This window comes from Lucilia sericata, unplaced genomic scaffold, assembly GCF_015586225.1.
Source record: "Lucilia sericata isolate MDLA Ls3-8-SP2 unplaced genomic scaffold, ASM1558622v1 Contig000581F_arrow, whole genome shotgun sequence".
Classification (NCBI taxonomy): domain Eukaryota; kingdom Metazoa; phylum Arthropoda; class Insecta; order Diptera; family Calliphoridae; genus Lucilia; species Lucilia sericata.
The window spans coordinates 136,699-161,455 of record NW_023994588.1 but is presented as its reverse complement, the minus strand read 5'-3'; the positions used below and the strand labels follow the sequence as shown (position 1 = coordinate 161,455).

Below are 24,757 nucleotides of genomic sequence, written 5' to 3'. Positions count from 1 at the left end.
TTTTAGGTTTTCTCTCGAACTTATTTCTTATTTAACCAGGTGTGATTAACATTTAACATCTTATTATCAATAGCAATAAATAAAAAAGCAAACTCAAAACTTTACTCTTGAGAAAACTTAATGGTGAGAAGAAGAAAACGAAATCCATTTCCATCACTAAATAACAGCATCAAGTGGATAAAAGTGTCGACTAAGAAGAATGACGTGGGCAAGAAAATAACTTATTATTGATTATGTAAATAAACATTACAGGAGTAAACTGAAATGACAGGGCAAGATGAGATAATAAATTGTGCAACCTCTAGAGGCTTTGTGATTCATAACAGCAAAGTGTTTATAGAAATGTAAAAAAAGACAAGTAAGGTGCCTGGGGAAAAACTGATGAGTAATGCAATTTAGAGAAAGAATGATTGATTTATGAAAAGGTTGTTACAAAAATATTCTATAAAGTATAAATTTATAGATTTTTTTTTTTGTATAATTTTTGTCAACATTTTTCTATACAAAGAAAATTTTATCGTAAATATCCTATAAAAAAGAAAATTTTATCGTAAATTTCCTATGAAAATGAAAATTTTATCGAAAATTTTCTTTAAAAAAGGAAATTTTCTATAAAAAAGGAAATTTTATGGAAAATTTTCTATAAAAAAGGAAATTTTATCGAAAATTTTCTATAAAAAAGGAAATTTTATCGAAAATTTTCTATAAAAAAAGAAATTTTATCGAAAATTTTCTATAAAAAAGAAAATTTATCGAAAATTTTCTATAAAAAGAAAGTTTTATCGAAAATTTTCTATAAAAAAGAAAGTTTTATCGAAAATTTTCTATGAAAAAGAAAGTTTTATCGAAAATTTTCTATAAAAAAGAAAGTTTTATAAAAAAATTTCTATAAAAAAGAAAGTTTTATCGAAAAATTTCTATATAACAGAAACTTTTATCGAAAATCAAAAAGAAACTTTTATCGAAAATCAAAAAAAAAAAAAAAATTATCGAAAATTTTCTATAAAAAATAAAATTTTATCGAAAATTTTCTATAAAAAATAAAATTTTATCGAAAATTTTCTATAAAAAATTAAATTTTATCGAAAATTTTCTATAAAAAATAAAATTTTATCGAAAATTTTCTATAAAAAAGAAAATTTTATCGAAAATGTTCTATAAAAAAGAAAATTTTATCGAAAAATTTCTATAAAAAAAGAAAATTTTATCGAAAATGTTCTATAAAAAAGAAAATTTTATCGAAAATTTTCTATCAAAAAGAAAATTTTATCGAAAATTTTCTATCAAAAAGAAAATTTTATCGAAAATTTTCTATAAAAAAGATATTTTATCGAAAATTTTCTATAAAAAATATATTTTATCGAAAATTTTCTATCAAAAATATATTTTATCGAAAATTTTCTATCAAAAATAAAATTTTATCGAAAATTTTTTATCATAAATAAAATTTTATCGAAAATTTTCTATCAAAAATAAAACTTTTTGGAAGATTTTCTATTAAAAATTTTCTATCAAAAAGAAAATTTTCTATGAAAAAGAAAATTCATTAAAAACTGTCTGAGAAAAGAAAATTCATCAAAAATTGTCTATAAAAAGAAAATTTATCAAAAATTTTCTATGAAAAAGAAAATTCATCAAAAATTTTCTATAAAAAGAAAATTCATCAAAATTTTCTATAAAAAGAAAATTCATAAAAATGTTATGAGATAGAAAATTTATCAAAATTTTCTTTTAAAAAATAAAATTTTTCGAATAATTTCTTTAAATAGAAAAACTGGATAAACATTTTTTTAGAAAGGAAAATGAGTTTTAGATTTTCTAAAAATAAGAAAAATTGTTCGTATATTTTCATTAAATTGTATGGAAAATTTCAAAATTTTTATTTTCCAATAACATCTAGGATAAATGGTTGATGTATCTTTTTGTGTTTCACTTTCAGGAGTTTCAAACATTTACAAAAATTATTCTCACATAAGCCAAAGTTCACAAAGAAGTAAACAATTATATCATAGCGTAAATAAAATAAATCCTCTGATATCGCTACAAAGCTAATATTTAGCTTGGCAGTAATAATAAAAATAAATAATTTTCAAAATCACGCCAACATGTAATAAATATAACAATTTAAGTACAATAAACAAGATAAAATAACAACAATTTTAAAGTGCTGCAAAATGTCTACTTAATTATTGTCTAGTATTTTCTTTATATCTGTATTTGAAATTAAAATTTATAAACTTCTCCTTCACTCTTAGAAAAAGCCTTGAAATGTCAGTAACAACAAGAAACCCATAAACCAAAAAATGAAATGAGAAAAAAACATTTTTGATTAGTAGCCAGAAATTAAGACTAAATTGGCTTAAGAATTTAACAAATTGCTCAACATACAAAAACCATTTGAACACAGAGGGACATACTCACATACATTCACAATCAAATAGATGCTCATTCATCCTTATACTGACATTTATTTAAATATTGCTTAATTACTACAAAGAAAAAAAGAAACATGTCTCAGGATTAAACAGAATATAGAAGAAGAGGATGAAGGAATAAAAACCTGCATAAAACTTCTTCATTTCTCTGTTTCCTTTCTATAGTAAAAACAACAACAAGATAAATAAAATTAATACATTTAGTAAAGAGGATTTCTCTCATGTCTCCTGCCATTACTACAAAAACAAAAAGTAAATGACATTCTTGAGGTTAAATATCATTAGTTGTTTTTATGTAAGAGAGTAATTTGTGTATGAATTGGTAAGTGTACGTGTATGTTTTTTTGCAAACTTTATTTTGATTGAAGTTATGTGTGAGTTTACGGTAGCATCTGTTAAATAATAAAAAAAAAATAAAGGTACTGTACATACCCCACCACACTTCATATCGCCATTATACATAAACTGACAAGCATTCATATATTCATACTAATTTTATTTTTATATATTTTTTGTACTTTGTTGAAGCACCACGTGAGTGTAATTAAGTTATAGATATAAAGTTGTTTCTTTATTATTCAAAAGTAGTAGCACTGGGATATTACTGAGTAGACAGTTGAGAGTAACAATATAGTGAAATGAAATTTTATTAAAAATATTTTATAAAAATAGAACTTTATGGAAAAATATCTACAACAAGAAATTTACTATAAAAAGATAATTTTCTTTTTTTTATAAAAAAAGAGAATTTTCTCTAAAATTTTCTATAAAACAGAGAACTTTCTCGAAAATCTTCTATCAAAAAGAGAACATTCTCGAAAATCTTCTATCAAAAAGAGAATTTTCTCGAAAATCTTCTATCAAAAAGAGAATTTTCTCGAAAATCTTCTATAAAAAAGGGAATTTTCTCGAAAATTTTCTATAAAAAAGGGAATTTTCTCGAAAATTTTCTATAAAAAAAGGAATTTTCTCGAAAATTTTCTATAAAAAAAGAGAATTTTCTCGAAATTTTTCTATAAAAAAGAGAATTTTCTCGAAATTTTTCTATAAAAAAGAGAATTTTCTCGAAATTTCTATAAAAAAAAAAAATTTTCTCGAAATTTCTATAAAAAAAGAGAATTTTCTCCAAAAATTTCTATAGAAAAGAGAATTTTCTCGCAAATTTTCTATAGAAAAGTGAATTATCTCGAAAATTTTCTATAGAAAAGTGAATTATCTCGAAAATTTTCTATAAAAAAGAGAATTATCTCGAAAATTTTCTATAAAAAAGAGAATTTTCTCGAAATTTTTCTATAAAAAAGAGAATTTTCTCGAAAATTTTCTATAAAAAAGAGAATTTTCTCGAAAATTTTCTATAAAAAAGAGAATTTTCTCGAAAATTTTCTATAAAAAAGAAAATTTTCTCGAAAATTTTCAATAAAAAAGTGAATTTTTTCGAAAATTTTCTATAAAAAAGAGAATTTTCTCGAAAATTTTCTACCAAAAAGAGAATTTTCTCGAAAATTTTCTACCAAAAAGAGAATTTTCTCGAAAATTTCTATAAAAAAATTTTTTCTCGAAAATTTTCTATAAAAAGGAGAATTTTCTTGAAAATTTTCCATAAAAAAAAATTTTCTCGAAAATTTTCTATAAAGAGGAGAATTTTCTCGAAAATGTTCTATGAGAAGAGAATTTTTTCGAAAATGTTCTAGAAAAAAGAGAATTTTCTATAAAAAAAAGAATTTTCTAGAAAATTTTTTATAAAAAAGAGAATTTTCTCAAAAATTTTCTATAAAAAAGAGAATTTTCTTTAAAATTTTCTATTTTTTTTCTAAAAGGAAATTTTCTCTAAAATTTTTTATAAAAAAGAGAATTTTCTCGAAAATTTTCTATAAAAAAGAGAATTTTCTCTAAAATTTCCTATAAATTTATCTTTTAAATTTCCCGACAATTTTCTATAAAACGAGAATTTTCTCGAAAATTTTCTATAAAAAAAAATAATTTTCTTGAAAATTTTCTATAAAAAAAGTTATTTTCTAGAAAATTTTCTATAAAAAAGAGAATTTTTTCGAAAATTCTCTATACAAAATAGAATTTTCTCAAAAATTTTCTATACAAAATAGAATTTTCTCGAAAATTTTCTATAAAAAAGAGAATTCTCTCGAAAAATTTCTACAAAAGAGAGAATTTTCTATAAAAAAGAGAATTTTCTCGAAAATTTTCTATAAAAAGGAGAATTTTCTTGGAAATTTTCCATAAAAAAAAATTTTCTCGAAATTTTTCTATAAAGAGGAGAATTTTCTCGAAAATGTTCTATGAGAAGAGAATTTTTTCGAAAATTTTCTAAAAAAAGAGAATTTTCCCGACAATTTTTTGAAAATTTTCTATAAAAAAAGAGAATTTTGTTGAGAATTTTCTATAAAAAAAGAATTTTGCTGAGAATTTTCAATAAAAAAAGCATTTTCTGGAAAATGTTCTATGAAAAGAGAATTTTCTTGAAAATTTTCTATAAAAAGAGAATTTTCTATATAAAAGAGAATTTTCTCGAAAATATTCTATATAAAAGAGAATTTTCTCGAAAATATTCTATATAAAAGAGAATTTTCTCGAAAATATTCTATATAAAAGAGAATTATCTCGAAAATATTCTATATAAAAGAGAATTTTCTCGAAAATATTCTATATAAAAGAGAATTTTCTCGAAAATTTTCTATATAGAAGAGAATTTTCTCGAAAATTTTCTATATAGAAGAGAATTTTCTCGAAAATTTTCTATAAAAAGAGAATTTTCCCGAAAATGTTTCATAAAAAGAGAATTTTCTCGAAAATTTTCTATAAAAAAAAGAAATTCTCGAAAATTTTCTATAAAAAAAGAATTTTCTAGAAAATTTTCTATTAAAAGAGAATTTTCTCGAAAATTATCTATAAAAAGAGAATTTTCTCGAAAATTATCTATAAAAAGAGAATTTTCTCGAAAATTTTCTATAAAAAGAGAATTTTCTCGAAAATGTTTTATGAAAAGAAAATTTTCTCGAAAATTTTCTATAAAAAAAAGACATTCTCGAAAATTTTCTATAAATAAAGAAATTCTCGAAAATTTTCTATTAAAAAGAGAATTTTCTTGAAAATTTTCTATAAAAAAGAGAATTTTCACGAAAATTTTCTATAAGGAGATAATTTTCTTGAAACTTTTATATTAAAAACAGAATTTTTTCGAAAATTTATAAAAAAAAGGATTTTTTTTTCGAAAATTTTCTATACAAATTTAATTTTCTCGAAAATTGTCTATAAAAAGTGAATTTTCTGTAAAAAGAGAATTTGATAATTTCTAGAAATTATTTTAAAAATTTTCTCAAAAATTGTCCAAAGAATAGGACTTCTTCAAAATTTTCTAAAAAAGAAAAGATTTCTTAAAAATTTCTATAAAAAAAACATCTTTTGTCGAAAATTTTCTATAAAAAGAGAATTCTTGCGAATATTTTCTATAAAAAGAGATTTGTTCGAATTTGTTCTATAAAACAGAGAAATTTCTCAATAATTTTCTATGAAAAAGATTTTTTTTCGAAATTTTTGTATAAGAAAGATAATTTTTTTGACATTTTTCTACAAAACGAGAATTTTTACGAAAATTTTCTATAAAAAGAGGATTTTTGCGATAATTTGTTTAAAAAAGGTTTTTTTTTCTACATTTTTCTATAAAAAAAATAATTTTCTTGACATTTTTCTACAAAATGAGAATTTTTACGAAAATGTTATATAAAAAGTGATTTTTCTCAAAAATGTTCTAAAAAAGTAAGTAATAGGTGTCCAGGACGGTCCTAGGAATGTCTGAAGCTTTGGTAGATGTAGTGCTGATAGTCCCACTTGAATGCAACCAACAAGTACGCTAAGCTCCTGCTCCTTTTATAACCACTTCTGTATCTAATCCCTCTAATCTAAATGATTTTAGCAGTACAAATATGAGTTGTAATGGAAGTTGAAGTAGTCGTCGTAATATAATTTTGTTTTCCTATGTCATTTTCTCTATTTTATTTCTTAATTACTGTTACATTCAATGTACGAATGAGCACTCATTTTATAAGTGTGTGTATCTGTTTTTGTGAGAAGTTTTATTTATATTCTTCTTAAAAAAATAAAACATAATAACATACAACAGAAAAACAAGTAACATTTAATAGAAAAGAGAAATACATATAAAAATAGTATAAAAATAAATAAAATAATAAAGATGAGAATTACTTTCATGTCATCCAAACTCAATGGTCGTTGTTGTTATTAATGGCTGTGAGTTTTCTTTTTGCTCTTATTTCATTATATTATCTGTTTTTGCTTTTTTACCATCAACATTTACAAATAGCTTGTGTATGTGTATTCATACATATTTGCTAATGTTTGTGACAACTATGATTACATTTAGTCCTTTAGACGGACATACACACACATAAACATAAATTTTCCTTTAAACATTTATACATTTATAAAATATGTATGAAAGTGTGTTTTGCTAAGTATGTGTTACAAAACAGACAATTTTGCTTCGATAAAAGTGTGTTAAACATGTTAGAAGTTAGAAGCAGAGTCTAAACCTTAGACACCCTTAGAATATATGAAGTAATTTCCTTAATTAAGTTATAAATGTCTTGACCACTGTCCATAATGTATTTTACACATTCATTGTAATTCATGTTACAATTAAGAAATAATGCTACTACTAATATCAGCAACAACAACAACGACAACATTATTTAGTAGCAGCAATAGGAATTATTAATTATCATTTCTAGTAAATATTTTTCCTTATTTTTATTATTAATTAATAATAAAAATCAATTAATTTGTAGATAATTCAAGAGAAATGTTGTTGGTCTAATGGATTGTTAACATTTGTTAGATTCGGAGTGGTAAATAAATTATTTATTATATAAATAAAAATTGTAATAATAATGAAATTAATATTTATTTTCTAATACTTGTATTAGAACCTAATGTAATAGATATTTAATTAACAATTTCTTTACATAATATGACATTTAATTTATTAATAATATAAAATAGAAATTTTTGTTAAAAAGTTAAATTGTCCCTTTAATACTTTTCAACTTTGAGTCAAATGGCATAATATTGATGCAAACCTTCGTAAATAAACATGACCCCATGTACGTATAAGTAATTTAACAAACCACTCAATTTAAATGAAGTATACGCAACCGCAGACTTTAACCGCAACGAAAAATAATCCTAAATATAAATAAATAAAACGCTAAAGCAATTTACAGTTCCTTTTTTGCATATTTTTTAGGTTTATAGTATATATTTTTATAAATTGCAACTCATTAAAATCAAACCATTTTGAGAAACTTTCACATCCACACCCGCCAACACTCAAGACGTTCATTCAACTTTTAAACTAAACCTGGCAATTAACTCATACTCTACATATATTAATGTACTTGCCTTGTTTTACTTGAAAAGTGAGTAAAATTATATTTTAATGTTTAGAAAATACATCAGAGTAATAGTCTTAAAAATATACATTTTAGACGTGTTAGAAAAAAATAATGTCAAAATTAAACGATGGGACTCTTTGCGGTATTTAAAGCAATGCTTAGACAACATGTGTTGTGTTGGATGGGGAGGAGTGTAGAAAGCGCTTAAAAATTTGATAAATTTAAATTAATAGCGAAGAATAAATTTAAGTGTTACACGTAAATTACATTGTTTAGAGAGTGAAATGTAATAATTCTTACAACTCAAATAACTATCTAACTAACTAACTAACTAACTAACTACTACACTAACTACACTAACTAACCACTAACTAACTAACTAACTAACTAACTAACTAATACTAACTAACTAACTAACTAACTAACTAACTAACAACTAACTACGAACTACTAACTAACTAACTAACTAACTAACTAACTATACTAACTAACTAACTAACTAACTAACTAACTAACTAACTAACTAACTAACTAACTAACTAACTAACTACTAACTAACTAACTAACTAACTAACTAACTACTAACTAACTAACTAACTAACTAACTAACTAACTAACTAACTAACTAACTAACTAACTAACTAACTAACGAACTAACTAACTAACTAACTAACTAACTACTAACTAACTAACTAACTAACTAACTAACTAACTAACTAACTAACTAACTAACTAACTAACTAACTAACTAACTAACTAACTACCTAACTAACTAACTAACTAACTAACTAACTACTAACTAACTAACTAACTAACTAACTAACTACTACTAACTAACTAACTACTAACTAACTAACAACTAACTAACTAACTAACTACTACTACAACTAACTACTAACTAACTAACTAACTAACTAACTAACTAACTAACTAACTAACTAACTAACCTAACTAACTAACTAACTAACTAACTAACTAACTACTAATTGTCGAAAACAATGTTACCAGATAGGAGATCGAGCCAAGCGGAAGTCGTTCATATTCCGCAATATATGAATGTAAAACTGATTGGACTGAAAATGACTCCAACAAAAGCTAATACATTTGCTGGTGACCACAAGGAAATTAGATCGATATCTAGGACCGTATTAGACTGAAAATGGGGCTTAACCGAGTAATCTCGCAGATATTATATATCACAAGGATACCAGTCTACTCGGGAATAATAGAGCAGGACGAGAAGTCCAAGGTAAGTTTTATGATACGTATTCTTAGTGTACATATGATAAATGTACAAAATTGGACTAGAGCAGAGTAAAACTCTACAACACTTAATCTATTTCTGACAGGTTTTCATCGAAAATATTTCGAAATCAGAAAAACTGTTGGGTAAGTTATAAGGAGTAGACCCAAGAAATTGAGCTTCTGAACATTGGACGGTAATTGTTTCCATAGATCGCTATATAAATAAGGGGTTTCCATCAACAGCAGACGCATAACTAACTAGCTAATATTTATATTATTTTCTTGAGAAAATTTTCAATAAATTTTCTTTTAAAATTTGTTGATAAAGCATCTTTATATATAAAATTTACAATAAAATTTCTTTTTATTAAAAATTTTCAAAAAATTTTCGATAAATTTTCTTTTAATAGAAAATTATTGAAAATATTTTTCTGTAGTGTTGATGTTATTATTATTATTTTTTTTTTGTACGAATTATTCCCTGTCCCCCTTTAAGCTCTTGCATAAAATATGATGTAAAACATTATAATAAATTGGAAATACTTAAATAAATATTCAAATAAAATATGAAAATATAAGATTAAAATTTTACAGTAATTTTAACGCCAGTAAGAAACAGATAAAAACAAAAAAGAGAAATATATGCCACAAATGAACAAGTAAGAAAATTTAAACTTACGATTGGCCATTACGGTAAGTGGCAATAAGGTGACCGCTGCCACTAAATAGACTACAAAAAACCAGGAAGAATTCATGATGGGTCTGGAGTAAAAACAGGATTTTTTCTTATTGCTAGTGATAAGAAAACTCTTAGATATTTGAAGTTTGTCGTTGTTGCTGCTGATGTTGCTTTGTTTTGAAGAAAGTGGAAGAAGTTGATGTCGTCGTAGGCGTTGTTGTTGGCAAGGATGTGGCCATGTTGATTGTGTTGTGTTTCCGCTGGATGTGATTAATTTTTCCGCTAACAATGCCATTATAAAACTAACACACACACACACACTCAGAGATACACGGAAGCTGAAGACTAACGTTGTTAGAGGACAATTACAACATCAACAACATTTGCTTGTTATAAATATATAATACAAGTACCAGCAGTATTCTTACTCACTCACTCTCTCCTCTCTATTCCTCTTTTCCTTTTGTGTCAAACTCAGTGAAGAGGATACAGTTACCAAAACAAGGATAAATTTATGTCTTGTTTGGTTTAATTTAAAAGTCTTGTCTTTATTTCAAAAACAATTTTTTTATTTAAATTTTTCTTGTTGTTTTTGTTGTTATTTCTGTTGCTGCTGCTGCTGTCGTTATCTAAACTGATGTTTTTTTAAATTTGTTATTAAATAGAGGGCTTTATTACATTATTATTATAGATGTTGTTGTTGCTAGGACACTGCCTGCTGTCGTGTCTAATTTAACTTCGAAAGCTTCATTCACTTTAAATTATTTTTTAATTATACCAACACCGCCTTTAACTAATTAAATAATTTATTTTTTGTGTAAAATATTTTATCTTTATTTTTTTCTTATTTATTTTGTGTTGTAATTTAATTTAGTACGTTATCAATTTTAAGCAGCTGTATTTTATTATTTAAAAATGTTGCATTAATTATTAGCAAGATTTATTTGTATGCCCGCCAGAGAGAGTATGGCAGCCAAGTAGAAATTGTCTGAAAAAATTGTGTGGATTATTATTTATTTAGAGAAATTTATTAGTTGGCAATTTATTAAGAATCAGATATAAAAATGTAAACATATTGAGTTATTTTTACTTTTTTTGTTATTAAATTGCTAATGACTTTATTTTTTTTTGTTTTCCTTTCTTTTGTTGTTGTTGTTTATTTTAGTTTTATTGTTTGTTTTTATGTTGTTTTCTTTGTTTTGCTAAAGTTATATTTTGGTAGTTATTTTTTCGTTTATTTCTTTTATTATATTTTTGACACAATTTCAAAAAATGTTTAACATACTTTTAACACTTATGATATTTAGTTAGGGGAAGGATACCTACTGAGGATTTGTAAAATTTCAAAGAAAAGATAAAGAAGGTATGGGTTTTTAATATATAAAAATGTTGAATGGTTGTAGCACTCAAAATAGTGATCCTACTCCAACATTAAAGTATACCAATCGGCTCAGAGTCGATTCAGCTATGTCCGTCCATCTGTCTGTCTGTCAATCTGTCGGTCTGTCTTTCCCCGGGGGGCATGTTACCTTGGTGAAATCTCCACCTTGGTGTTATTACAATATCCTGGCGAAAAGAGCTGCTACCAATACCTCTAGTCTGCCGGGACTATAAACTGCTGATGATCAAATGTATCCTCGGTCTTTCTTAGGATTTTGATATGGGGTCAAACCAGATCGGGCATGGGGAGTAATGATTACACAAAGTAATTCACTACATGGTCAATTACAATTACTTGTAATGTGTAATTGAAAAATAACCAATTACAATTATTTGTAATTATAATTGAAGTTTTTCCAATTACAATTACTTGTAATGTGTAATTGACCAATAACCAATTACAATTACTTGTTATTGTAATTAAAGTTTTGCCAATACAATTACTTATAATTGCAATTGAAGTTTCCAATTAAAATTACTTGTAATTGTAATTTATGTATTACTAATTACAAAATTACATGTAATTATAAATAACAAAATTTACAATTACAAGTAATTGTAACTGGAAATTCTTCAATTACAGTTAAAAGTAATTGTAATTGGCAAAACATCAATTACAATTACAAGTAATTTCAATTGGCGAAACTTCAATTACAATTACAAATAATTGTAATTGGATAAACTTCAATTACAATTACAAGTAATTGTAATTAGTGAATCTTCAATTATAATTACTTCAAATGTAATTGTAATTGAAAATGTAGTCATTATCCCCCATACCTGAACCAGAGTACCATATAATCTGGCACTTTGGGTGGCCAGTTGCCCGCAGGACTTGGCAATACTTCAATTACAATTACAAATAATTGTAATTGGCGAAACTTGAATTAGAATTACAAATTGCCTGTCATTCCGTAGATCGTTCTTTATGGTCTGAGAATGAAACTGATGTAATTGGTGAACGATAGGGAAAGACTCCTCTGCCTGACAGGATTGCATTTTAAATAATGCATTCTTTCATGACATCATAAGGGTGATCACCTTCCGGTATACCGGAAGATTGATTTCACCTGATGTTGGGGTTGTTGTTTTTTCCTTGTCGGAGTTTGCATTGGGATTTAGATCCCATGCTGCCTGTCATTCCGCAACGAGGCTACTATGGCAAGAGATTAGATAGCTCGAGTACTTCAGCAAAGTGCTTGTACATGGACCGGCTCAGCCATGTACAAAAATTGCCACCTGAGTTCTTCATAGAAGGATTCAGGGGCGCATGGTAGACCGTCTCAAGTCTACCCAGTGGATGAAAATGACCACCGTGAAATAAGGCCTTCAAGCAGGTGTTCACGTAAAGCACTCGACATTCGTGACTGACAAACTTGCTTCAGGTTAATAAAAACTTACGGGGGTTTAAAATGATAAAATTTACTTATTTTAACAAGGTGTTGACATTGGAGGCAAGTACTTACCATGAACGTCCTAAGTAAGTAGTTTTGTTTTTGACAAAGATAAAAAGTCCTGGGTTGTTTGTACTTTAACACGAACTTAAAAATTTATATTTTTTTATTAAAAACAAAAACTATTTGAAGAAAAAAATGTTTTTATTAAAAATGTTCTTTATTTCTTTGCCGTTCATTGTCCCGTTCAAAGCCAAATATATTAATCCATTTTGATAAATATCTACAAAAATGTGGAAAAAAAACTTTTAGTCTTTTACTTAAAGCTTAACATTACAAGCAAACAAAACTTCTAATTTCATTGGAAACTTTTACAACTTTTTGGCTTCTGACAATGTTAAGTATTTCTCGAAAAAAAGTTCAAAAAGCTATTATCTATTATCTATTTACAGTTTAATAGATTTCTTATCTTATGCTACCGAAATAATACCAAATAAGAACCATTAAATTAAACAATGTTAATGAAAATTACCCTTGTTTAGTTTCCTGAGGCTTAAATAAACAATGTAAAATATAATAATAATTATAATAAGTATAGACAATTTCTTATAATTTCTTATGGGTTTTGCATTTATAATTGAAAAGTAGCTAGAACGCAAAATGAAAATATTTAATAAACCAGCAAAACAAAATTCAATTAAGAAGATAAATCTTAAATATTTTTAAAATTAGAATAATTCGAATGATTAATAAGTTGCATTAGCATTGGAAAGGTCTTTGGAGTATCTTTCAACACTACAGTTTACTTCATAGTCGATACTACAGTCTTAGTCCTTCAAATATTTTGCAATTTTTTGCTGGGTTATTTAAAAGTTCATGGAACTTATTTTAAAGATTCCCCCACAGAAACTGTTTTATGTCGAAAAAATTAAATGTAAATTAGGGAGGTTTGATTTGTTGTCTTGTAAACCTTGAACTGAAAAAAAAAAAATGAAGGGAACACATGCTGCTATTTGCTAGGTAAATTGTAAGTTACTTTTAATATTATTTTTACACAAAAAAATCTATATACATACTTATATATGTATGTATGTATGTAAGTATTGTTAATATTAAAGCATAAGGATGTAAAAAGATAAAATTCTATCAAAATATTGAAGGCTTTTAGATAGAGTCGATTTTGTAAAGAATCTATATTCTTCCTATAGAACGGTCTTGGAACCAATTCTTTGAATTTTCATCAAAACCCTCAAAACTGATCCTTTAAAAAAGTATTTGAACTTATTGAAACTTTAACAATGTTTCGAAATACGATCTATTCTAGTACTATTCTAAGATCTGAAGTGATTTTCTTCGAACTAATTCTGGAACTAAATTTCCAGCAAAAACATACATTGAAAAGTAATTTTCATTAGTATTTTAACCAATGTCATCACCGTGACATTGGAGACAAGTATTTAACACAATCGCTTACAAATAACTTCTTAAATAAGTGCTTACAAATAAGTGCCCGCACACAATACAAACCCGAGTTACTCGTTCGTTAGTTCGCTGTTTAGTTATTTTATTGTTCATCAAATCTGTGGGTTTTTAACAAAACCATTTATTTTATTGAATTTTATGGGAGAGCAAGAGAACAGTTTCAAAATGGCAAAAATAGTTTGGTTGGTGTTATATCTTTGGATCTAGAAGGCATGGTAAGTCTACACCTTCAATATCCAAAGATATGCTGAAATGTTCGTCTTTATATTTTTATGTTAACTACAAAAATTTTGGGAAATTGTCGTATATCGATATAAGAGGTTTTGTCAAACGTCCTCAAATATAATGGTTTTCACACAGAAAACTATTTTCTTTATGTGTGTGTATAAAAGCAGTTTCTATCGTGCGTTCACTTAAAATGAAGTACTTACTTATCTGATTATATGTAAGTCATTAAAAGAGTACTTAAGAGTAATGTAGACAGTAGGTTGTAATAATTAAATAGTAAGTAGTTATGTAAGTACAAGTAATTAACGAGTTTTTGCTAACTATCCAGCAAAAACTGGGTAATGGCTTTTAATTGTAATTACTTACCTAACAAAATACTTTTCAATGACTACTACATATCGTCTGGATTACATAGAAGTAGTCTAATAAGGTCTTACTAACAATGTGTTATATAAATACTTTCTAATTCATTAGTCATCTTGCTATTGAATATATAGAAGCTGCATACGTTTTTTCATGTCATTTACAATGACTACTTTTTCTAATTACTTGTAATCGTTTGTGGTAAGTACTTGTACCTCTAATGACATCACCGTGTTAAAATAATGACTTAAAATGCTATTATGTAAGTAAATTTTGGCATTTTTAACCCCTTAGATGGTAATGAAAGTTTTTACTGGGTAACTTCTAAATGCTAGATGTAAAAGGACTGCCTTTGTACCCTAAGGTGCAATTATGAAATTATTCAGATTGGGGGAGAATTGGGACAGTATATCACAGTTCACGCTGTGGAATTAACTAGAATTAATGACTAATTTCCCTCATAAAACTTGACAAATTATATGGATACAACAGTTTTCTCTTCAGTTTCTCAATTTGTTGTTGAATCTATTTCCTAACTTTCGATTGACAGGGAACAATAGAGATGACATGCTTCTTAATGTTAGATGTAAAAAGTGTACCAAAGTTAGGTTAACTTTGAAAAGGTTTTGTCACTTTATGATACCCTTCAACAATATTTCTTTTAGAACATAAGTTGAAGAAACAAGAAAAATAGATAATAAATTATTCAGATTCACTATAGCCTCTACTGGAAATAACGGCTAATTCGCGGACAAAATCTAACATATTTTATGGATTATATACAGCAGTTTCCCAATTCCTTGTGGAATCCAATTCCTAGATTTCCATGAACAGGGAACAACTCATACAGACGGACAAATTACTTAGTGGTGAATGTTAACAAAATTTCAGTGTTAAGTTAATTTTGTAAGTATTTTAGATTACATCTAACTGTTAACCAGTCTGTCATGGAATCCATTTCCTAGTATAATACCCTGCAAACTAGTACAATAGAAAATTATGTGCTTAATCTCCTCCACTACTTAATTTCCTTGTTCCTTGCAGTCTTCAGGTATCCAACACAACCAAAATAGTCTGGTAATATACACCGACTATCAATGCTTTAAATAAGTGAAAACTGACTATAAGAAATAACTTGGATATACATTTGAGAGATACTACAATCTTCAGTGAGCCTAAAGGACCTTTTCATATCCTTGTACAACCAGTGAACATTTTTGATCCTTCTGTAAACAGTTTTTCGTTCCCTATACGAAAACACTAAAGTTGATGTTACTCCGAAAAGTCGTTATTTTATGATTTAAAGTAACGCTGGAAATATTATCTCTATCTAATGAACCCGTTTTGTTTAGAATTTTGTTGTTGTTAGAACGTCCTCCTTGTTCTAAGGACTAAAGTCCTACTTGCAAACAATCTTCTTAAGAATATTGAAAGATAAACTTTGCCTGGGAGCTTTGTATCATTGTTTCTTAAGAAAATCACACTCACACTGGTTATCTTTTAAAATTAAGCTACTTCCTCTCGTTACCATCCAGCTTTAACTTAAAACTGTTAAGTTTCCGTTTACTATCAGGATTGATATTTCTTATTTTATTTCAAAATATAATTCCTGGAAATTGGAAATCATTCCTCGCTTGCATTTTAAACAATTACATTAAAACACGCAAACAGCAACAACAGCAGTAGGAGTAATAGCACAACATGACAGAGACGAATGAAGAAAAACTTATTGATAAAGTTTTCGATTTTAGAAATTATTTTACTTTCATATTGTTTGCTTTTCGATTTTGCTTATTGTTATTACTATAAATGCTGTTGTTCGTGTTTACCCAAACAAACACTAGCTGTCTTGCCTTTGTTGACTTAATAATGTCTAGGGAAAAAATGTAAAGGAATTAAAATGTAGAAAAAAAAAACAATCACAAACAAAAAGGATAATAAAGGACCAACCCAACTAAAAGTAAACTTTAATATGAGTACAATAGATACAACAACGGTAACAACAACAGCAAAACTAGAGGAAACAAAACTACCGGCATTTTTTTGTTTTTTCTGCTATTACAACAGCAATACTTTACTACAGTTTATAATAGTTTTGCCAGCCACTCTACTGCTGCTGCTGCTGCTAGTATTCACAACAACAAGAAAATAATCCACAACAATAAAAGGAAATAAGCAGAAGGATATGCTACACACACAGACAATAAAATATTGTACTCAACTACACTGCCAAACACTACAGTACTTTATTTCAGAGCTTAAGGATAAGCAAGTGTGTTTTTATGTGTGTGTAAGTATAAATACTTTTTGCATTTATATCTACATATATTCTTTTAATTTTTCAGACAATTTGTTGGCTCCAATAGTATTTTCTCAGTTGCAGTATAACTACGTAACACCAGCTGAAATCTCACCACTGCCTACACTTAAAAACTTATACACTCTTACACAACTTTTTCTTCTATTTTTTACATTATTTGTTTGCAAAATATTTATTTTTCTATTTTTAATTTTTATCTTTAATTTTATTATTTTTTTCTCTTCTTTCCTTTTTTCTAACAGGAATTCTTGTAATATTTGTATTTTCTTTTCACTTTGGTTTTTTTTCACACCGCCAATATCTAAATCAGGAAATCCGCTTACTTCCGTTTCCGCTTTGTTTTGTTTGTTTTCTTTCCTTTTCTATAGACAGTTTTGCCTTTCACTATTATGATAATAATTTTCTTTATAAATTTTCTTATTCTTTTTAGGCTTTTTCCTGTGTTGGGATTTCTTAGTTTTATTTCTTTTTTATAATTTAAATATTATTTTATTTTGAATTTATTTTTTCCCGTTTTGTCTTCACGGTTTAAGTTTCTGTTACAAACTGCTAACAAATTGATGTTGTCTTTTGTTTTTATACTTGTCGTAAGTTAGTCTTTGTACAACTTCTTGCAACTTGTTGTAGGTTGTGTTTTGTTCGTAACGCTTGTTTTATTTTGAATATTTCGTTGGATACAGAGACGTTGAAAGAAAACTAGGGAAACAAGTTTCCTCCCCTTTTATATAATAAGTGAGTTAAACGAAAAAGACCATTAATCTATAAAAATTTAAATTCTCTAAATTTTTTTAAAAAAATTAATATTTTCTAAAAATTATAAGCTTTCGAAAATTTTCAATGAAAAATGAGAATTTTTTATAAATTTTTTTTTTTTAAATTTTCTATAACAAACAACAATTTTCGAAAAATTTTCAAAAAAAATCTAAAAAAATAATTTTCTATAAAAAAGAAAAATTTCTAAAAATGAAAGATTTTCTAGATAATAAGAAATTTTTGAAAATGTTTGTAAAAAAAATGTCGATAATTTTCAAAAAATTAGATATTTTCCTTTTATTATATAAAATTTATTAAAAAAAAAATCATACATAAAAAAAAATTGCTATGTAATTTGAATGAGGTTACCTTCCCCTTGCCAACTGTTATGAAATTATCCTTTAAAGTAAAGGTTTGCAAGCAACTTCAAACATGTTTGCTGATACAGCACGTGTATAAATATTGTTGTGTGATTATCAATTCGGTTGTGTTTTCTGCTCCATATCTTTACTTTTACTTTTTTCTTTATTATTTAAACAATAAAAAAAAACAACAAAAATCAAACCGAAAATTAATACAGAAAAACAAAAAGAATTTTTATGAATTTGAAATAAAAGCGCTTAAATATCAATTAGAAGACCAATAATTAAAAGAAAAACGATATAATAAACAAATTGCAAACATTCCAATATCAAAGGATTTTGCTTAATCGAAATCAAATTAAATCGAATAATATTTAATATTAAATGGAAAGGTTGATTAATTTTGAAGGATTTTTGATGGTTGTGAATAAGTGGATAAATTCGTTGTACGCGAAATCTAGAACTCAACTAGAACTGAACTGAACTAGAACTGAACTGGAACTGAACTAGAACTGAACTAGAACTGAACTAGAACTAGAACTGAACTAGAACTGAACTAGAACTGAACTAGAACTGAACTAGAACTGAACTAGAACTGAACTAGAACTGAACTAGAACTGAACTAGAACTGAACTAGAACTGAACTAGAACTGAACTAGAACTGAACTAGAACTGAACTAGAACTGAACTAGAACTGAACTAGAACTAAACTAGAACTGAACTAGAACTGAACTGAACTAGAACTGAACTAGAACTGAACTAGAACTAACTAGAACTGAACTAGAACTGAACTAGAACTGAACTAGAACTGAACTAGAACTGAACTAGAACTGAACTAGAACTAACTAGAACTGAACTAGAACTGAACTAGAACTGAACTAGAAACTGAACTAGAACTGAACTAGAACTGAACTAGAACTGAACTAGAACTGAACTAGAACTGAACTAGAACTGAACTAGAACTGAACTAGAACTGAACTAGAACTGAACTAGAACTGAACTAGAACTGAACTAGAACTGAACTAGAACTGAACTAGGAACTGAACTAGAACTGAACTAGAACTGAACTAGAACTGAACTAGAACTGAACTAGAACTGAACTAGAACTGAACTAGAACTGAACTAGAACTGAACTAGAACTGAACTAGAACTGAACTAGAACTGAACTAGAACTGAACTAGAACTGAACTAGAACTGAACTAGAACTGAACTAGAACTGAACTAGAACTGAACTAGAACTGAACTAGAACTGAACTAGAACTGAACTAACTAGAACTAGAACTGAAACTAGAACTGAACTAAACTTGAACTAGAAACTGAACCTAGAACTGAACTAGAACTGAACTAGAACTGAAACTAGAACTGAACTAGAACTGAACTAGAACTGAACTAGAACTGAACTAGAACTGAACTAGAACTGAACTAGAACTGAACTAGAACTGAACTAGAACTGAACTAGAACTGAACTAGAACTGAACTAGAACTGAACTAGAAACTGAACTAGAACTGAACTAGAACTGAACTAGAACTGAAACTAGAAACTGAACTAGAAATGAACTAGAACTGACTGAGAACTGAACTAGAACTGAACTAGAACTGAACTAGAACTGAACTAGAACTGAACTAGAACTGAACTAGAACTGAACTAGAACTGAACTAGAACTGAAACTAGAACTGAACTAGAACTGAACTAGAACTGAACTAGAACTGAACTAGAACTGAACTAGAACTGAACTAGAACTGAACTAGAACTGAACTAGAACTGAACTAGAACTGAACTAGAACTGAACTAGAACTGACTAGAACTGAACTAGAACTAGAACTGAACTAGAACTGAACTAGAACTGAACTAGAACTGAACTAGAACTGAACTAGAACTGAACTAGAACTGAACTAGAACTGAACTAGAACTGAACTAGAACTGAACTAGAACTGAACTAGAACTGAACTAGAACTGACACTAGAACTGAACTAGAACTGAACTAGAACTGAACTAGAACTGACCTAGACTGAACTAGAACTGAACTAGAACTAACTAGAACTGAACTAGAACTGAACTAGAACTGAACTAGAACTGAACTAGAACTGAACTAGAACTGAACTAGAACTGACTAGAACTGAACTAGAACTGAACTAGAACTGAACTAGAACTGAACTAGAACTGAACTAGAACTGAACTAGAACTAATAGAACTGAACTAGAACTGAACTAGAACCTTGAAACTAGAACTGAACTAGAACTGAACTAGAACTGAACGAGAACTGAACTAGAAACTGAACTAGAACTGAACTAATAACTGAACTAGAACTGAACTAGGACTGAACTAGAACTGAACTAGAACTGAACTAGAACTGAACTAGAACTGAACTAGAACTGACTAGAACTGAACTAGAACTGACTAGAACTAACTAGAACTGAACTAATGAAGACTGAACTAGAACTGAACTAGAACTGAACTAGAACTGAACTAGAACTGAACTAGAACTGAACTAGAACTGAACTAGAACTGAACTAGAACTGAACTAGAACTGAACTAGAACTGAACTAGAACTGAACTAGAACTGAACTAGAACTGAACTAGAACTGAACTAGAACTGAACTAGAACTGAACTAGAACTGAACTAGAACTGAACTAGAACTGAACTAGAACTGAACTAGAACTGAACTAGAACTGAACTAGAACTGAACTAGAACTGAACTAGAACTGAACTAGAACTGAACTAGAACTGAACTAGAACTGAACTAGAACTGAACTAGAACTGAACTAGAACTGAACTAGAACTGAACTAGAACTGAACTAGAACTGAACTAGAACTGAACTAGAACTGAACTAGAACTGAACTAGAACTGAACTAGAACTGAACTAGAACTGAACTAGAACTGAACTAGAACTGAACTAGAACTGAACTAGAACTGAACTAGAACTGAACTAGAACTGAACTAGAACTGAACTAGAACTGAACTAACTGAACTAGAACTGAACTAGAACTGAACTAGAACTGAACTAGAACTGAACTAGAACTGAACTAGAACTGAACTAGAACTGAACTAGAACTGAACTAGAACTGAACTAGAACTGAACTAGAACTGAACTAGAACTGAACTAGAACTGAACTAGAACTGAACTAGAACTGAACTAGAACTGAACTAGAACTGAACTAGAACTGAACTAGAACTGAACTAGAACTGAACTAGAACTAGACTGAACTAGAACTGAACTAGAACTGAACTAGACTGAACTAGAACTGAACTAGAACTGAACTAGAACTGAACTAGAACTGAACTAGAACTGAACTAGAACTGAACTAGAACTGAACTAGAACTGAACTAAAACTGAACTAGAACTGAACTAGAACTGAACTAGAACTGAACTAGAACTGAACTAGAACTGAACTAGAACTGAACTAGAACTGAACTAGAACTGAACTAGAACTGAACTAGAACTGAACTAGAACTGAACTAGAACTGAACTAGAACTGAACTAGAACTGAACTAGAACTGAACTAGAACTGAACTAGAACTGAACTAGAACTGAACTAGAACTGAACTAGAACTGAACTAGAACTGAACTAGAACTGAACTAGAACTGAACTAGACTGAACTAGAACTGAACTAGAACTGAACTAGAACTGAACTAGAACTGAACTAGAACTGAACTAGAACTGAACTAGAACTGAACTAGAACTGAACTAGAACTGAACTAGAACTGAACTAGAACTGAACTAGAACTGAACTAGAACTGAACTAGAACTGAACTAGAACTGAACTAGAACTGAACTAGAACTGAACTAGAACTGAACTAGAACTGAACTAGAACTGAACTAGAACTGAACTAGAACTGAACTAGAACTGAACTAGAACTGAACTAGAACTGAACTAGAACTGAACTAGAACTGAACTAGAACTGAACTAGAACTGAACTAGAACTGAACTAGAACTGAACTAGAACTGAACTAGAACTGAACTAGAACTGAACTAGAACTGAACTAGAACTGAACTAGAACTGAACTAGAACTGAACTAGAACTGAACTAGAACTGAACTAGAACTGAACTAGAACTGAACTAGAACTGAACTAGAACTGAACTAGAACTGAACTAGAACTGAACTAGAACTGAACTAGAACTGAACTAGAACTGAACTAGAACTGAACTAGAACTGAACTAGAACTGAACTAGAACTGAACTAGAACTGAACTAGAACTGAACTAGAACTGAACTAGAACTGAACTAGAACTGAACTAGAACTGAACTAGAACTGAACTAGAACTGAACTAGAACTGAACTAGAAATGAACTGAAACGGAACTAGAACTGAACTAGAACTGAAACGGAACTAGAACTACTTTGTGTAGGGCACATCCTTTATTCCTGTTCTATGAACTCAAATTTTATTTTTTTTGTTGGTTTGATTTGTCTTCGTTTTTGTATAACATTTTTTGTGTTGGGGTATTGTTCGCATAAAAAATTGAATGAATTCATTTGAACATGCGAATGAATGTGAACATACACATTCATGCATCCACATATGAGTGTGTGTACTTCAATATACTTTGTGTGATTTTCATTTTTTTCTTCTTCTGGCTTCTAGTTTTTTTTAGCTATAAAATCTCACATAAATTCTTCCAAAAAAAAAACTAAGCAAGCAAATACAATAAAAAATTTGCAAAAAAAGAACTCCTAAAATACTACAACTACAAAAACAGAAAGAAATAGTGAAAGGAAGAAAAAAATATATAATAAGTCGAAGAACAACTACATGCAACTAGAGATTAAATTGTGCATCGTAATGGATTATGGTCACTTTGAGATTTGTTAACGTTTATCTAAAATTGAGAAATTGAAAACACTTTTTTGGCTTCCTGTTTTGCTTTTCTTTTCATTGCTCCATTTTATTTTTGTTTGCATAGTTTTTGCCATTCGACAGATTTAAAGTTGGCTGTATATATAGCTGGAAATGGAAATAGAAATACGAAAACTTAAAACTACGCACTTTACTGAAATGAAATCAATATTCAAATGTACAATCACTCATAGCTACAGAGAGATAGAGATATACAGGGATAAATTCTTTAAGAATATTTGAATATTTATGCATACATATGCAAATATTTATTGATGGTTTTTAATGCTTCGAAGCACCTTCTCCTCCTCCTCCTTCCACTACCAAATAGTCATATACCAAGTGCCTTTTGTATGAACCACAATTTTGGTATATAACAGGCTTTAGGATTAAACAGAATATTTTTCTTATAAACAAACTATTTACCACCTTTACTTACACATAAACATGGAATTCAAGAGGAGGGGCAAGAGTTATTTGACTTTATTTAGTGTAATATATAGTGTAATATAAAATGTGTACGTGCGGCAATGTCAATACTAATGTGACTTCAATGATAATTAAATATAGACATATTTTGTACAGACAACAAACAGGAAATACCTACCAAAAGTACGCCAAACAAAATTTATTTAAAACAAATGAAATACAGTAATCGCCCTACTTTAACAAAGGTTGGCCCTAACATTAAGGAAAAAAGTTTTTCTATTCTTAAAGCAATAGACGACAATATTTATTAGAATGTTGTGTAGGAAGTAGTAGCACCAGGACAAGGCCTCACTACCACTAGCAGCAGCAATACAAAATGAGAGTCTTAAAATAAAATAAGAAAATTAAATTCCTTTGTTTATAGCTGCCAGGCATATTTGATGAAAATATTAAAATAATAAAAAGCAAAAAAAAAAACACAGATAGATAGGAATAAAAAAAAAAACAAATTAAATACTTGACTACCAACACTTGGTATTTACTACCCACAAAAATATATTAAGTCATCTTTTTCTCATAAAAAAGGAAAATGTCACTAAAAATTCCACTGGTGTCAAGTACATTTTTGTTTGTGTTCAACGTTCGACTTTGTGATTTAAAAATGCTCTTGTTTTGGGGATTCTCATAATAGAAAAATAAAAGTAAGATGTCAGGTTTTAAATGCCCCCACTGTCAGTTGGTTATATTGGATGAGGATATCCAATAACAGCAGGAGTTGTTTAGCAGTTAGCACGTGTCTATAACAACTATTTTAAGAGAATTTTTTAAATCGCTTTAGAAGTTCCATAATCAATATTTTTAACAAGTCAGCCATATCAAAAACATCTCAAAACTAAAAAATCTCAATTTTGTAGAACAAAACTAAAACAGAAAAAGAACCAGAAACTACAATAGAACTTGAACAAAACTAGAAATAACTATAACAGAACTAGAACAGAACTAAAAAAGAACTAAACGGAACTAAACAGAACTAGAACAGAACTAGAACAGAACTAGAACAGAACTAGAACAGAACTAGAACAGAACTAGAACAGAACTAGACAAGAACTAGAACAGAACTAGAACCAGCAGAACTAGAACAGAACTAGAACAGGCACTAGAACAGAACTAGAACAGAACCTAAACCAGAACTAGAACAGAACTAGAACAGAACTAGAACAGAACTAGAACAGAACTAGAACAGAACTAGAACAGAACTAGAACAGAACTAGAACAGAACTAGAACAGAACTAGAACAGAACTAGAACAGAACTAGAACCGAACTAGAACAGAACTAGAACAGAACTAGAACAGAACTAGAA

General features: G+C 28.0%; 1 protein-coding gene across 7 annotated transcripts in view; it reads right to left on the bottom strand.

Annotated features, from left to right (window-relative positions):
* The window catches only part of LOC119606407 (tyramine beta-hydroxylase), a 127,626-nt gene that overhangs the window by 75,872 nt on the left and 26,997 nt on the right, over positions 1-24,757 (bottom strand). For 3 of the 7 annotated variants that reach the window (XR_005231644.1, XR_005231643.1, XM_037959913.1), the window contains exon 1: positions 9,786-10,080. The exons of 1 other annotated variant lie outside the window; for it this stretch is intronic. Coding sequence is in view for 4 of the 6 variants with exons in the window: in XM_037959913.1 (XP_037815841.1) it covers positions 9,786-10,080 (295 nt within the window). In the remaining 2 variants the exon portion in view is untranslated. Of the gene's footprint in view, positions 1-9,785; positions 10,681-17,106; positions 17,546-24,757 lie in introns of those variants that run through there. 3 more of the 7 variants (XM_037959911.1, XM_037959912.1, XM_037959914.1) reach the window with 3 other exon arrangements.